Genomic DNA, 16,916 nt, shown 5'->3' with positions numbered 1-16,916 from the left:
ACCAGTCTCCAGCGCTGAAATTGCTTTAACATCGACTGAGTTTTTTTGTCTCTGGAGAAACTAACTGAACTACCAGAGCAAAGGGAAAATTTATTTATGCATTATTTCACCCAATTAGGAACAATTAATACATAAACAATCAGTTTTTTCTTCTTAAACATACTTAAAAAAACGTACCTGATTTCCAAAAACTTTTAGCTGACAATGGTATAATGTTAACTTGCATTTGATTGTTGTATAATATAACAAAAAAAAAAAAAAAAAGTCTGTCTGAAGCTTTAAAAAAAGCTGGTTTAGTACGCTGTATTGGAGCTACAGGAATTTTAAAGCAAATGGTTTTCAATCAATAAAACGTGTAGCTCCACAGCAAACAGAACCTAGAGATTTTTCAAATGGCATATAAGCTATGAGAGAGACGTATATCTCTCTCTCACAACCAACACCTGATCAGACAAGAGAGGTAGAAATATGCATTCATTAGTTAAATTAGCCTTACGTGCAGCATTACAGCCAAGTAATTCAAGGTTAGTAAGTCAAGATTTGTAAATCAAAGCAAGTTATTTGTGTTCAGCTACTGTTTACTCTTCACATTGACATCGCACGTTAACATTCTCATGCTTTAGTGTGCTCTAAGATACTTCAGACAATCTTGAATAGATTTTTTTTTATTATTTTTTTTTCTAATTAGCAAGAGTTCTATGTTTGGAACTCCCTCAATTGACAGTCACGTAGCAATTAACTGCTATAAATTTTGAATAAAAACCCTGGAATGATAGATAACCCTAGGCTGCCATCAAAATCACTTTGCCTGATTAGTAAAAAAAGTTAAGCTAGAATTTAATAATATGAAATGATTCTTAGATTTATTACTAAAGTACAGCTTCATTGTACTCACTTTTCTCATGCACTTGTATTTAAAATAGTTTTTATTAGTGATATATACACACATAAAGCTTCTCAAGCCTATGATTCACTGGTGAATCACCTGGGACTGGGCCATCCCAAACTCAAGATAACCCTCCTTCAATAAATCTAATGTAAGTTAGTTTACAAATAGTCACTTGGATCTTCCTATTCACGAGTCTATTCAGTGCTTGCCCACTCAAGAATGAATACTAAAACAATGCTATTGATGCCAATAAGGAAGTTTAGGTTTCTTCAGCTGAACTCGTTCATTTGCATCTGCTTCCATAAATATGCTAGCAAACATATTCAGTGTTCCGAGGTGACTATATAGCTCGTCTTAATTGGCATTTTTCTATTAATCAAACAGCAAGCTTAAAAACATTTCCAAGTTATATTTTTCGGTGGTTTGAAGGATAAAAAAAAAAATCCTTCAATGAACTAGAAGAACAATGTGGATAGAAAAGAATTTCAGCAGTAGTGCAAGAGGATAAAAAAAATATAATTAATTGAGCATGCTTTTTCTAAAACATTTTCTGAGGCTTTAAAGGTGATCAGTGATAGTTAGTGACGGTGGAAAAACTAGCATAAAAGGAGCTACATAGATATACAGATATCCAAGTAGGCTTGAAAAGGTTCCGGACTATGCAGTGACAAAATGCTAGAAGCGGCAAGCACAGATGGATGAAAATCTCACACTTGCTTTTTGCCACCCATAGTGCTAAACCGAAGACAGCACAGTGGTAGGAGCCTTCAGAATGCATCTAACTTAAGTGAGGTATTCATAAAACCCAAGCACATTTTTATCTTTGCCCCAGCTGGCATAAACACTAACTTAACCTACGCTGTTTGCCGAACGTCTGTCTATTTATACATATAGCAGTGGTATGTAAGTGTTTCTGCACAGTTCCATTTACCATGGCATGAACATTATTAGAGATTCCTATAAAGAACATTGCCTACTGTCTGCATCAGTCAATCTTCCCTTCTCAAAAGCTCCAGAGGCAGACCGGTGCCAAGGGCCCTCTCTGCACAGGAATCTATCCATTAAAAGAAGGAAAGAAAATTCAGACAGACCAATTACTGCATGTTCTCTGGAAACAGGGACACATTTGAGTGAAGACATGTAATGCACACATTTTCCTTCAATTTGTCGTCTTCACCTATCCATCCTCTCCTTCCTATTCCAATCCACCCTCTTGCTTTCCCTCTTCTCTTCTCCCCACATCCCTGCCCTGGCCCTCTCCCCAGATGACACGAGATGCAGAACCTGCAGGACTGCCAGTTATCCGGAATCCTGCCCACACCTCATACATCCTACCGCAACCGTCACTGGTAAGCCAATTTCAGCAATGTTAGCAATCATGGGAAATATCAGTAAGATGGTTCCTTCCCTTTTCTCAGATTCCCCACATTTTAACATGGGTGCAGCAGCCTTTTTTTAGGGAGGACGAGGCACTTACCTTGCACTTTTGTAGCTCACTTCTCTAAAGCCGAGTGCATTTTGGTTAACTCGCTAGTGCTGTACACTCCCGCACACACTCCATTTGAACAATCTGCTGCTCAGCAGGTCCGAGTACGATTTCCATAAACAGCGTGCACAAACTCTGCTGCCTTCAAGAAAAGGAACTGTGCTAGGTAGTTCCTTTTCCATATAGAGAGGGATTATGTTTACACAAATTTGCGACTTCTAGAACACCAAGTTACTCTTCATTGTATTATTGCTCTTTTTTGCCCCTGACACAGCTGGGTCTAAACACATCACAAATTATTATGAGAGATCATATAAATATAGGGTGTAAGAATTTTATTTTTAGGAGAACCAAAATTAAATTATTTTTAAAAGGTAAATTTGAGTTGTGGGGGTTTCATTTCACTTAATGCCATCCATTAACCTGCTCTGCAGCCAGTGACAGATATTTTACAAAGAAAGTCCTGGTTATGTTGCATCAAAGCTTACAAATTTTATAAACTCTAAAGACAAAAGACTGTTCCAAAATAGCTGCTGAATTCCTCGAGGAAGCTCCCTCCTCACCCTTCTTATAGGCAACAGTGAACTTTAGTGAGCTATTAAACTAATACATAATTGATTTTTCTAGGGTTTAAATAGCCAATATAAATCCCATCAAAGAGACTTGCAAGTTAGGAGCTAGTCAAATGAATTACAAGGTAAAAATTAACTTGCTAACTTCACTAAGACTGGTAGGCACACACTACAGATGAAGCAGAAGAGTTTTTTCAGCTTCATGTTTTCTCCCTTGTTAAATATATTGCTGAATCTACTTCAGTTTGTTTCTATTCTGAAATCCTAACACACTGCTTGGTATGGAGGTATTTCAGAGGTTATGTTCCACCTTTTCAGGCCTCTGAGTTAATTTCATAGTAAGTAATTAACATACACAGGACATTTACAAATTGGTTTTGAAACTTGGTAGACAGAACTATGATGATGGAATAAAAGCTGTTCCCTTTATAAAGAAAAACTGGATACCACCAATGATTAAGTAAATTGCACCAATGCAGGATTATTCTGCAGAGCTTTATGGGAGTGTACTTCCTCCTTCCCAGTAGGTAGGATTTAAAATAAAAAAATAAATCTAAGCATGCATATTTTCTTTATTTGAAAATGTTTCATACTTCATACTGATTCTTGAGGAGGTGACTTTGTATTTTATTTTGGCAGATTTTTTTTTTAGATAATTGAGTTCAAGACTACTTAAGCCTCACTCTGCCACCTGAATTTTTTAGAGCTGTAGTCGAGCAAAGTGTCAAATACTTATCCATGTCCTCAGTTGCATCCTGGGGCTACTGGAACTTTTTCCAACTCCTGAAGGTAACAAAAAGCTGAAAACAAAAAGGGACTGCTGCTTCCCAGATTCCCTTTACTCCAATAGTATTGTTCTACCAACAAGAGAGTGAGAAACTACACCAGGGATGTTTCTGTTCAAATATCCACCTCTGCATTGCAGTCACTTCCTAAAATTGTAATTTCTACAGCTAGAAAATCAGCAGTTGGCTATGGCATGTCCATGTGCAGCGAGAGAGACTAACAGTTCCATATCTGTTGGGAAACCTTAAATAATACTCTGTTGCTTTTTATTTAGAAAATTAGTAAAAAAATAGTACTATTGAAAGTTTCATGTTATTAAATTGGCAAAACCATTATGTGAAAAGTCAAAAGTCAGTAGGGCTTCTTTGGGATGTGGAGGAGTGGAAGAAGAGGGGCTTTGTTCCAGTAACCAAACCTAGTGGGGAAAGTTAAGTGCAAAAGAGTGTGCAACATAATCCCAGATGTAAAACGCAATTTAGAATGATGGAGTTACAGGAGACTGTAACAATAACAGACACAATAGCAATTATTTAGAAACAAGAAACTGAGAAATGACATTTATTAAAATGCATGAGACTCAATCTCAGACTAAACAGCAAAAACTGATGAAATTCCATCAGGCACTGAGGTGCAAAACATTAAATTAAAACGAAGACCCTCACCTAGAGCAACAGGGAGAGCAGATTAGCCAGGAGTACCAGGCACTAGAGGGCAGCCAAGACCTTCCACTGCCTGCCCGGGCCAGAGCCACCGCCGCTGCAGCTCCCCACTCTCAGCATCTCACAGAACCCTCCACGTTTTTAAACAATTCATAAACACCACACCTGAAAGGATTTGTAAGACCAGGCGTGCGACTCATTAAAATCACACTTCTCACTACACCAGTCATTTCTAATGACTTTTTCTTGTGTAAGTCTCCTATCTGCATACACATCTTGCACAGATTCTGCAGTTTTCGCTCCAACAAAGAAGTCTCAAAATACTTTTCAAAGGACACTGTTAATTACTGTCCATTATGAGAGGAAAGTTAAGCACGGAGTAGTGATGAAACACATCAAATCCAGGGACAAAATTAGACATCTCCTCCAATCTAACTATATCTATATATATTTATTACATAAACTTTGTTAATGAACTAGAATAAACAATTTACTCATGTTTGTTACTGCACAAGACAATAAATTGGCAGTTTCAGGCCAACTAATAAGTAAAGCCAAATAGCAAAGAAAGCTCATACACAGACAGGTAAATAGAACTATTTTCATAGATTTATTTGAAAAATACTTACAAAAGCAAGTATGTTTGACACTAAAATAGTTAAACTTATTCTGTGTATACATTGGTGTAATTAAGCGTGCAGCATTAACAGTCTTTTCTGTCTGAAGCATTGTTAGTTTGCCTTAAGGAAGTGGGGAAAATTCTGGTTTACTAATGAACAATGTCTCCCTGCCACTTCCTCAGCAGCAACTACAGCTGCTATCTCTGCCCGAGATCTCAGCATACTGAAAACTGTGTTTGCTTTACTAACTGCCAGCCTGCCAAGTGCAGATTTACTGGAACCTGGAAGGTGGGTCAGTTTTTTGTGTCCCTTAGGAAGGAACAGGAGAGAGGAAGGAGAGGAAAACAAAAGGATTGAGTTTTTTATGTGAAGAATTTACCAAAGCTACATTTCATGAAAAACAGTCCTTAAAAATGTCCTTTTGTTAGCGGCCATCTTCCTTCAAAACATGCGCATACTTCTGAACTTACCCGTAAACCAATGCCCCTGAAGCTTACCATTCCTATAGCACTTTTTTGCTAGGAGAGGCCAGGACTAGAATAGCTAAGATTCTCCATCCAGACAGCAGTTCAGTAGTGTCAGAAATGAAATACAGTGCAATTAGTTTCCACGTACTGTATAGCTACATTTTAAGACAAAACTGGCACAGATACTGATTGAAAGAGTTTGCTGTCTCCATGTAATCCATGCTCTGGCAACAGCTACAGTCTGTTCACAGAGCGGTTTATTAGGGCTCATGGAGTGTATGGGATCTCACCAGCCATTATTTTGCATGGTGCCAGTAGCTGCTGCTGCTCGAGCCAGCATATTTCTGTGTGCCTCTGAAGCAGAAGAAAAAGTCCCATCCATCCCATGCATTGGCAGCATTCGCCTTCTGACAGGCTGAGGGGTGTAGCTGTTCTGTCGCCAGTCTTCTTCTGGGGGCATGTCAACTCTCCTTGGACCCGGGGCCTTAACGCAAGAAGGGGGCACAGGACAACCTTGAGAGGCACCGGGATCCCAAGAAGGCTCATGTGGTATTCTTAAAGTGCTGTAGTCTTTGCTGGCTGGTAGCCTGCAACCGATGGCATAAGATTCATGCATTTGACGTTGTGAAGGCTGCTGGAGGAAGCCTTCCTGTAAACTCTTGCCCGGCTGGCCAGCATGTTTCCCCCAGAGCGTTGTTCGTTTATCTGGTAACGTGGCTGTTTGCCTAGCAGGGTAGCTGATGTTCAGCCAATGGCCAGAGACACTTGATGCTCCACCTCCTAAATGTGGATTAACAAGAGGCTTTTGCCCCTGGGAGAGGGTGCCTTTGGGTGCACAAGGGAGACTCCCATAGCTCAGTGCCACACCTGGGTAGTCTCCACCTTGGAAAGCTTCACCCCTGTCAGGCACAACCAAAAGTTTCTGGATGATGTTCTTCTGATCTCCTGAGGGGGGAAATAAAAAAGGGTTTGCTTAGTTATATTTTTTGTTTCATCCTCTCAGAACTTTCAGCTGTGGCCAACAAGCGACAGAAGAAAAATGAGATCACCAGTACATCCACTTACTGGTTGACATGCAATTCTGAATAAAAGCTAGCTGCACCCTTTCTAGCATTCACTTTCCTCACTGCATTTCCTCCTTATCCTACCACAGCTGCTGTCACATACTTCCGATTTCTTTAATAGCCCTTGTGTCATCAAGTAGGAGCCCAAAGTATTTCAAGGCTAGTAGATCAAACTGGTTTTGATGGCTGTCACAAGGAAAACAACTCTCATGCAGGAATTAGTTATTTCTATTGGCACAATTACATGTATGATTTGCTGGAATGAGTAGCTTGTGGAAGTACTCTCATACATGACAACAAGGTGTTGGGTCTTACTGCTACTTTTACACTAAAGAAAGTACCTCACAAAAACGTGAATATGATTTTATATAAAGTCATCGTAATGTTTCCATGAAGATTATTCCCTTTTGTTATGTCCACTTAACACAGAATCACAGAACAACTCAAAAGGGCAGAGAAGAAGAAAGAGAACGTGATTCATCCTTCCAGATTTCTGGAGGAATTCAGGCAGATGGTGAAACATCATTATGAAAGACAAGATCTGAAGAGTTGTATTTCAGCGATATTTCTGATCATGAAGGAGGATGAAAAGTCCTGTGATTACCTGACGGTTTACGTGCCTTGCCCACCATGCTGGGCATCAGTACATCATGGGGTAGGTGCTGCACCTGGTTTGGGTTGTGCTGGGGATCAAAGGGAAACACAGGAGGATCATGGGGGAAAGGAAAGGAAGTGGAGCTGGAAGAACGGTGGCTGGTGTCCACTGGCATTTTCCTCGTATTTGGTGCTTCCTTTTATAAAATGAGAAAGGAGAAGAAAAGAACATAAAATGAGAGTAAACACAGAGTTGGGTTGAATCAAGCAAAGATGGTGTTGATCCAAGGACAGGAATGAGTCACTGGAACAAAAACATGCATCTGTATGTGAAAACGAAATACACATAAAAACTGCATCAATCCCGTAGGGCTCTTCCTGCAGCAGTGGGCTGCTCAGGAGGGTCATTTGACTGGAAATATATCAAGGAGAAAAAGCCAAAACAAACACAATGGCTTACGGTTTGGTTCGCAAACTGAATCCACAGAACGATGGCAGGCCAGTCAGTATTGGAACTGCCATGCTACACAAGCCACAAAATAAAGAAGGGTACTGCTGATCCTTCCTTCCTATTTTCTAGCAGGCTTTACTGAAAGCTCTAATTCCAGACTATGAACAAATTCACCTGTTGCAGCCGAAGAATTAACCAGTGCTAAACCGTTTCCCTCTATTCGGGGGTACCTACTTCAACGCAGGGATGGCTGAATGGCATGAACAAACCACCACAGACTTGAGCCCAGTGACTAACTTGAAGAAACGTGCCAGAGAGCCATCCTATCAGCTGCTTCTGTTGTGGGGATAAAAACCTTCAGCAGAGAAGGGGGCTTTGGGCAGCTAGAGGTTTTAATTGCTTCTGCCAGCCCCTCCAGGTATGCATTAAAGCCCTCAACTAAAGCATGCTGAAGAGCAAACATTCAGAAGTTGACATGTTCGTAGCTTATGGCACACAACAGAAAGATTGAATCAGACCAACAAGTCTAAATAACTGATTTTACAACTGAGACTCTTCTGCACTTATTATGCAGTTGGTATCAAATCAAAACTTAAGTACAGGTCACAAAAAATTAAATCCAAGCCAAACCTTCACATTATATCTGTCTATGTTGCTAAACACCAACAATAACCTGTTACTGTTTTCCTCACTGGCAGCTTTAACTTGCACCTAAAACTACTTAAACAGAGATAACATAGGGGGGGAAAAATGAAAAAAAAATATAAAAATCAATCTCCCTATTTTTAGTTACTTACTGTATGTAACTGGATGCATGTCACGTACCAAGTCTTAAATTATCTCCCTTTATGCTTACTTTTACTCTCTAAAAATGCTACTTCCTGAATATAACCACAAAAGAGCAGAAATTTTCACATGATTAATCGTGTCTTTTTAAAATTATAGGTGTATTAGAAGCTTTCTTGAAAATACTCTAAGTCAACTGAAGAAAATGTTTATACTGGATGTCTTTGGATACTGGCAAGTAATATTAGGTCACATGCTTACCAGCTGCAGCAGGTACTAGGCTGCAATGACTCCTGAAGAAGATGGCTTTATTACTCAAATAAAAGCTCATTCTTCTTCCAAAAAGAGAACAAAAATTCACAAAGATAAGCTTTCATCATGGCTTATTATTCAGTTGTCTGCTGTCTTGTTTGTTAGCTACTAAACGCAGACAGAGAAAACAGCAACCCTACACACAGACGAGGGCTCATTGGAAAGCTGCACATCATTCTACTTACAAAACTGTGAGAAGAGACCAAAGTCTCTTCTCTGTTTGAGATGACTGTTCCACTGAGACTGCGAGCAATGCGACGGAAATTCTCTGCACTGTACATTTCCTCCTCTCCTGGTTCCCTGCTATGTTCTCTGGTATACGTGACCTGCAGACAATATCACACATTTCAGAAAAGGCTCTCTGTAATATCAATTTTGTATAATAATTATAGGGAAGAGATCAATATAAATCTAACAGACTGTACTTCAATAAAGTCCATGACCTTTTCTTTTTTAAAATCCTTCATTAAGGTACTACCTTGAAAACTTAAAGCAAATGGGTCTGTTTGGATCCGGTGATTAAACAATATTATTCCTTATAGTCTGTGTTTCTTTAGTAAATATACACTGATTGTCTAAGTGAGATTGATTCTTTTATAAATATCTAAAGCCAGGACAAAAAGTCTCTACTGGGATGAATCTACCTAAACGACTGACTGCTGCTACAGGTATCACTGCCCCTGTAGAGATAATCGTGGCTGCAGCTGAGAGCCATCCTATCATAAAGTACTACAGTCTTCTCATAACTGAAAAAAATCAAGGAATATTTGATGAGTGCTGGAAGCTTTATGTTAGCAAGGGAAATGTTTATTCCTTCTTTCTTTTCGTCTGTTCTACATAAACAAGACTGTTTAAGCTCCCTTTAAGGAGTATGGAAGTACTATAGGAAATGTCATTTCCCCTTGAACATACTTGTAGGTTTTCACGTACAGGCACTGATACGTAACTGCCAGCTATTTAAACAGCTTCTCCCTAGAAAACGAAAAATTATCTTCTCCCACTCTGAGGTGGCCAACTACCAACTGTAGCAAATACTAAATTATCCCCCACTTTCAAGATATGGAGTGACACAGTTAAAAAAAAAAAAGTCTGTGCCCCTGCAAGTGGTAACATCAAGAAGCAGTTATCACAAGTTGTGATGCAAGGCAGCTCTTGTCAGTGTGTCCAAAGAGACTAGATCTTGACATTTTCAGGGATATGTTGCTCAAAGTCAGAATTCAGATAATTTGGTTGCATGCATGTAGCATGAGTCACTCATTTTTTAGCTAATTAATCCTGAGCTAGACTGCACTTAGAATTCTCTCTAACACTTGTATCAATGACCCCAGTACCTTTGCCGTAACGTATTCTACTTCTCCCACTGTAAATTCTTTCACTTGCACAGGCCAAGCCTTTCCCCCTCTAGCACATCTTAAGTAACAAGAAGTCACCTTGGAGACAGAAGAGACAGCGGATCCACACAGACTGCGCTCGATCTCTGCTGTTGGGGTTTTCGAGAGACCCATGCCAGCCGTAGCATGCAGCTTCCTCACATTCAGGTTCGCAGAGACTGGGAAGGAAAACGCTATGGTTAAATTCAACACCTGATTGCACGTTATGGCACATTTCTGACTATCTTAGGTCTTACTCCAGCAAAGACAGACAGACTATACACACAGAACAACAACTCAAGAGATCCTTTGAACATTAATATATAAGCTAATTCCCAACATTTCAAGGGGACACAGTCTATCAGGATACTCATGCCAGCTTCACTTGCCCTTTTGCAGGCTTCTGGGGAGCAGTTAATTGAACTATTTAAGAGTTAAATGATTTAACTGCATACCAGCATTTGTTTGATACAGAAGTGAGACAGTTTAGAGGACCTAAACAGATAGAAAATCAGCTACCAGGAACAAGTTTCCTAAAGGTACTTTGGATAAACAAGACTTATCAACTTTAAGTTCCCCACACATTCACCTGCTTGTTCCTAGCCAATGCTACAGTTTGTCAGCCATTTGTTGTGCTGGTTAAACAGTTAAAAGTCTTATTTTTAACTAGGATTGCTACAGTTAATTCACTTTAGTGCGATCCCCACCAAACAGTTACAATACTAAGATTTCTCATGGAATAGACAGGCAGATCAATGGCCTAATAAAAATGGTCACAGGAAATCTCTCTATAAAGAAAGAAAGGTGATGTGCTGGTAACAACACATTTTCTGCATTGAGGTGGCATTTGGAGGATCAGGTCTTTGCTTTAATCTGTTGTAAAGCTCCAGTAATGAAACAGAGGCATTTTCACTGTGATTCTGAATGCAAAGGTCTGACAAAACCAGTTGATATGTGGCAGAAAGCTTAAACAGCATTTGAAAATGAATACATAATCCAAGTTAAAAGTGAGAAAGCACTGTCCTAGACCCACTCAGGTGATTTTCATTGAGTTCATCACAGTAGATACACTGGTTGAAACTTTTTGGTTTTATACAGAACTTGCAGAAACATACATGGGAAAGTCACAGCAAACCAGAAGTAAAGGTCTCAAACACAAAATTCACTTTGGAAGACTATCCATATCTCACATCCCTCACATATGTAGTGGGAAAATAAGCAAGAAAAGTGTCAGCGTAAGAAACGGGGCATTTGATGACAGAACTCAAGCTCCAGCTAACACTAAAGCAACTGAGCTTTATCCTGTTAGATTTCCAGAAAGAGCTTCTAAAAAAATCAGTAAGCTAAGTAGGAACACATAAGACCTTCTGATTCAAGCCCATGCAAGAGAGGTTGTGAGGTCAGATCTTGCCTAACTCTGAAAGAAAACCAGAAGAATAACAAATGTGAAATGGCCACCTTTGGATGTGTCACCTGGTCTGCCAGTAGACTGCAAGATAAGAATGTTTCATAGAAAACTCAACCTGTTGAATAAAAACCTGTTCAAGAGTTTACTGCAGTATTTACTCTGGTCTCAGCCAGGCTTGATTTGTCAGGAACGATGGAGGCTTCACCTCCGTAGCTGCAGAGCAAGGGAAAAATCTGTCTGTGTATGTATTGCAATACATATCACACACACACATATATATCTCTTATTTTGGTACCCATCAAGTTTCAGGCTGCTTTGTATTTAAACAGAAAATGCATAGCTCTAATGCTATGACACAGATTACACAGAAATTTGCTTCACTTGTGCTAAGCAGAGAATCAAGGTTGCCCTATCTCAGGCAGGAGATTAGATCAGCTTAAGAGGAGCCGGCCTGCTGTCATCAGACTCTAATTGAATGTCTCCAGCAACAGCTGGATGTTCTCACCAACAGCAACAGAATCTGTTCATTTTCTTTTAGCACCAACTAATCCACAAGGTCTGAAGGATCTTAGTGCAGATCATGTACTCCCAGTGCTGCTTTCACAAGTAATTTTCCAGAATTTAAAGCAGGTAGTCCCTAGCAAAACACAAATTCAACTCTCATAGATCTGGAAACACTTTTAAAAGTTACTCCTCTCAACCAGGTACAGACTAAATTCTCAAATACAATAAAATCAGTTAAAATTCACAAATATAGAGAACATTACCTTCAAACATAGAAACAGTTTAATAAATTCCAGAGGTGACGCAGGACTTTCAAACAGAAAAACTCAACAGCCTGATCTAAGTAGCTAGCTCCCTACTTGAAAACAGGATCAATTATTTCTATGTTACTCTTAACAGATGTTGCTCTCTTTGCCAAGATCAACAGCTACTCTGCAGCCTCCCCAGGCAGTGCTATCACACTGCTTTCTCTACTTATGTCGTAAGAATGCTTTCAGAGTCCACAACCATAATCTTTCTGCATCTGGGCACAAACTCATGCCCGTTTAACTAAATCGACTGGAAAGCACACCTTCACCTATAATGGAGTACATAGGCAGGTCAACCAAGAAAAACAGCTACATCATTCTTACCTGATTGGTCAAATGGATACCTAGCACTGTCCTGTCTTCCCAAGAATGGCCTAGTGGCCTGAGATGCCTGCAGACTAGTCTGATAGAGGGATTCCAGTTCTGAGAGCTCCTGTTCTGTGTCTTGATTCCACTGCGGATGCAGATGTACTGGGATCCTGCTCAAGTCATCTCCAACTGCTCTCTGATCAGAAAGGGGCGGACTCCTCCCAGGCACAGGAAGCCATTCAGTATTCTTATTAGCCTTCTGAGAACTGTAATACCTAGTAACATTATCCACCCAACGGTCCACAGGCATAGAGGCAACCATGCTACCAGTAGCTCCATCATCCACCCGTTTCATTCCTCCATCATGACAGTGCCTTTCCAGGTAGGGTGCAGGGTCTGCTATATTCTGTCCACCTCTTCTACACAGCTCTTCACTGTGAGAAGAAATACTCTTAGAAGCAACATGTTGGGCACTAAAACCCTCCAAAGAAACTACCCTGTCCCTAATATCCACAGTTGAGTGTAATTTTTCAGAAGACTGTGTTTTGTTCTCTTGGTTTTGATGGATTAGCTGTCTGTAACCAGAGGATGAAGAGTTGATGAAAGATTTTTGCGTTAATTTTGGAGACTTCTCATCCTGACACACTGCAGCAATCCAGCCTTTTTCATGAGTACCTTTTCTCTGGGAGACTGCATGCATTTTCTGAAATTGCTCTGCCAAGGAGCGAACATGTCCCTTTGTACTAAGAGCCTCAGATTTGCAACCTTCTGCTGTGCCATATTCATCCTGTGAGGGTAATAAAATCTCATGGCTGTTTGCTCTGGAGTACTTATTTGTTTTCTGCAAAGGATCCAAGTAGCACTGTTGTGAAGGGGATGAAGTTGCAGGGGTCATTGCATGATAGGCCCCTAAATGATCAATGCTGGGCCGCACTGGAGAGCTTGCAAGTTTGGAACAAGGACTGTGATGGCTGTCTTTTTCAGGAGATGCTGCTTGTGGCGGATGTGGACAGGGAAACAGTGCAGGCAAAGACCCAGAGTTTACTGTGTTAGCCTTGGATTTGTACTGAGGTGTGAGAACAGGCGTTATGTTATGAACCTCTTCTAACTTGCTGCTACTGCAGCATTCCCTATAGTCTTTTGGCCCTGTGGCTGTGGTGTCAGCAAATTCCACACTATGGTGGGCATCATTCTCAGTTCTTGCAGACCTCTCTGCCAACCCTTGCCTATAGGGAAAAGAGGGAACTTGGTCATGAAAATCAGCAGAAGCAGACTGGAAGTTTGGAGAGATCCTGTCGGATGGATTGCTTTCGGAAGGGGGCAAGGAGGAAGACTCTGGATATAATGATGAGTGCAATTCATGGCAGGAAGCAGGTGGGTGGAAGAAAGAACTGGACCCAAATTCCACTTCTTTGTTGGGTTCCAGTGGTACCTCCTGGCTCAGCAGTACTTGGAGCGGGCCAGTCTGTTCACTAAAACACACAGAAGGGTAAATGATTAGCAGTAGTCATTGCTTATGTTTATCCCTAGGGTACAGAACTTGTAGTAGGTGACATATACCTCAACACATTTTTCTTTGCTAACTGTATTCTGATGACAACTTTGCATTAATTCAGTAGATACATACATGTTAGTCCTTTGCTTCTAATGCTGATTTTCTCCTATAACTGATCTACTGAATACATTTCATATTTTTAAAGAGTATTTTGCTGCAGTTAGGCTCTATATAAAGTATTCTTGTACAGCACCTAAGCTCGGCAGACTGAACGTATGGCTAGGGATAACTGTAGGAACAGTAAAAATAGCATTTATATAAAACAAAACAACTGCTTCCAACATAAACATCTTAGATATTTTTGAAAATACTTTGGACACATTCATGATCTGAACATGAACTAACATTTCCATAAGGTCCCCTCTCTCCAGCCAACTTAATGAAGAATGACTTGACAAATGGAAGGAATGGGTCAAAACTTCTCTCATATCATCTTTGTAGTCTGATCTTTCAGATATTTATCCAACACATTAAATAAAGTTCAAGCTAAATATATAACTATTATTTTGTAATAATTTGTATTCTAAGTATACTTCAGAAAAAAAATACTTTGTGAACTTTTACGTAGCAATGCAAGACAATTACATCCTTGGGTCATACATGTCCTTGGCATTTTTCTGCATTTAGTTAGCATTTCATATGCAGACAGAAGAAACAGCACCAAGTCCACGTGCCTGTGAGAAAACAACAGGCTACAAATAACTCCAGCAGAAAACTTAAGGAAATGGTAACATCATTGCTTTGTTTCCTTCTTGAGATGCATAGGATGAAAGTTATCAGGAAGACCTAGTTGATATGTGTCGCAGAATCACCTTGTCTGTGAGTAATTGCAAACTTTGCACTGTCTATAATGTTATTTATATCAATGCAAGAGTACAGAACTCCAGCTACAAATGGATTCTTTTCACTGGCTGCAATACTAACATTTGGTTGGATATAACTTTTTGCAAAAGTAATGTTCTTTTCACAGAGCAGCAGTGAGCAAGTTCAGCATTAACAAAATTAGTTTTAGAAAGTTCCTTTCTTTCATTTTCTTAGAATCTGCCAAAATGCATAATTTGGGCTCTGCATTTCTCCTGTAAAAGAGGATATAATGGACCCCTGATTGACAAAAAGATCAGCCTTCATTACATATAATTCAGCTACTGCAGGAAAAGAAAAGAACATTATGAACTATAGCCTGGTAGGTGTGCAAATTAACTCAGTTTTAGTATATAGCTGTATGTGGCATTTTAAAAAAGAAAAAGAAAAGGATTCTCATCTGAGATTTCACCTAAGCTTCTGACAATACAGCATATAAGAAGGGAGAGGGAAGAAAAGTGACAGTTCGAGAAACAGCCTAGAAATTGGATAGGGATGGTCTAGTGCTAGGAGGGAATGGCATGGTAAGAAAGAAGGATTAAGCTGCATGCTAAGGAGGGTAGGAAGAAAGGATCAGTTACAGCAGAGAGTTAATTATGCTATAGTTAAAGTTGGTATGGAAGGAAGAATCATGAAGAGACACTGAAGAGGCTGCTAAGCCAGGCTACAAGATGCTGGGAAGCACAGAAAGAAAATGAATGATACGTCATCAGGGAGAGTAGTCAAGGTGACAGGATCGGGACCTGGATCCAAGAGTTGTACCAGTGCACCACGAGAGAAGTGGACTAGAAAGAAAAGATCAGTGTACTTGACACTTTCCAAACCACAGAGCACCAACACACATTGGTTGCTGTTCCAAACATAAAAGCAATTACAGCAAGATTTTTACTGTAGTACACTCTTTTACTGACTGAGTCCTAGAACTGCTCTGATTATAAACAGTTGCACGTTTCATGGTAACACACACCCCCTTTTTAGCCAGGTTATTGTCTATTGTATTCTTTCCCTTGGTACATAAAACAATGATGCTGCCAGGCACCGACTGCTACAATTCTCTGCCACAGATCACATTTTGAACACGTGCACATTGAACTCTTCTATAAAGACTGGTGGGGGGCGAGGGGGTACTTGACTGTCTTATAACAGAAAGGAACACTGTAGGATTTGGACTATCCAGGGGAACATATATAGTTTGCTATTTCTTTCCAGACTGTGCTGCTCATAGATGCAGCTCAGATCTGGGTCTAGGTGATATACTCGGACTACCTTGTAGACTGGGCCACGGTGCCGCCCTGTGGTGGGTGGCAGGTTGGCGGCGACAGCGGCTGCGATGGCTGTTGGTGCTGCATGCGATCCTGGAGGCTCCGGGCTTTTCGGATACTGATTTGCAGCTTCTTATCGACTAGGGCTCTGCTGTGAGTGCTAGCGCTGGCATCATGCATGGCAAGTCTTAGTTTAGCTAAAATGCAAAAGAAAACATAGCAGAAAACAAACAGAAAAAAGGAATAAAATTGAAAAAGAAAAAAAAAAGATGCAGCAAGAACATAAAACATGGACCATGCAAATACTGCCACAAAAGAGTTCACAAGGATGCTATTGTTTCCATTAATGCACATTCAGCTTAGCCAGGTGTCCAAACACGTTAATTGAAACTAAACCAAAATAAATAAATAAAAAAAAAGTTATCTATGTTTTAGCCCAACTTCTCATCCCCTTCACACGGGCTCTTTCCAACCCTACCACATTGATGCTTCACTCTGTCATCTACCCTTCTCCTGTACCCTCCATATCTGGGACTCCCTTTATGTACAGGAATACCCAGCTGGGATTTGAGATTCAGCATATGCCTTGCTGGAATGGAAGATTATTAGCCTCGCAACAGCTGTATGCTGCGCCCCTTACTCTGCATTCCCTA

General features: G+C 40.2%; 1 protein-coding gene across 4 annotated transcripts in view; it reads right to left on the bottom strand.

The window, feature by feature from the left end:
- Window positions 1-4,983: 4,983 nt before the first annotated feature.
- Window positions 4,984-16,916, bottom strand: part of USP54 (ubiquitin specific peptidase 54) — a 103,356-nt gene continuing 91,423 nt past the window's right edge. For all 4 annotated transcript variants that reach the window (XM_054205970.1, XM_054205971.1, XM_054205972.1 and 1 more), the window contains 6 exons: window positions 16,268-16,460; window positions 12,601-14,057; window positions 10,117-10,235; window positions 8,872-9,012; window positions 7,148-7,334; window positions 4,984-6,424 (listed from right to left, as the gene is read on the bottom strand). In XM_054205970.1, the coding sequence (XP_054061945.1) occupies window positions 5,766-6,424; window positions 7,148-7,334; window positions 8,872-9,012; window positions 10,117-10,235; window positions 12,601-14,057; window positions 16,268-16,460 (2,756 nt within the window). In that variant the 3' untranslated portion in view covers window positions 4,984-5,765. The remainder of the gene's footprint in view (window positions 6,425-7,147; window positions 7,335-8,871; window positions 9,013-10,116; window positions 10,236-12,600; window positions 14,058-16,267; window positions 16,461-16,916) is intronic.

This window comes from Rissa tridactyla, chromosome 6 (genome assembly GCF_028500815.1).
Source record: "Rissa tridactyla isolate bRisTri1 chromosome 6, bRisTri1.patW.cur.20221130, whole genome shotgun sequence".
Lineage (NCBI taxonomy): Eukaryota > Metazoa > Chordata > Aves > Charadriiformes > Laridae > Rissa > Rissa tridactyla.
This window is presented reverse-complemented; position numbering and strand designations above follow the sequence as displayed.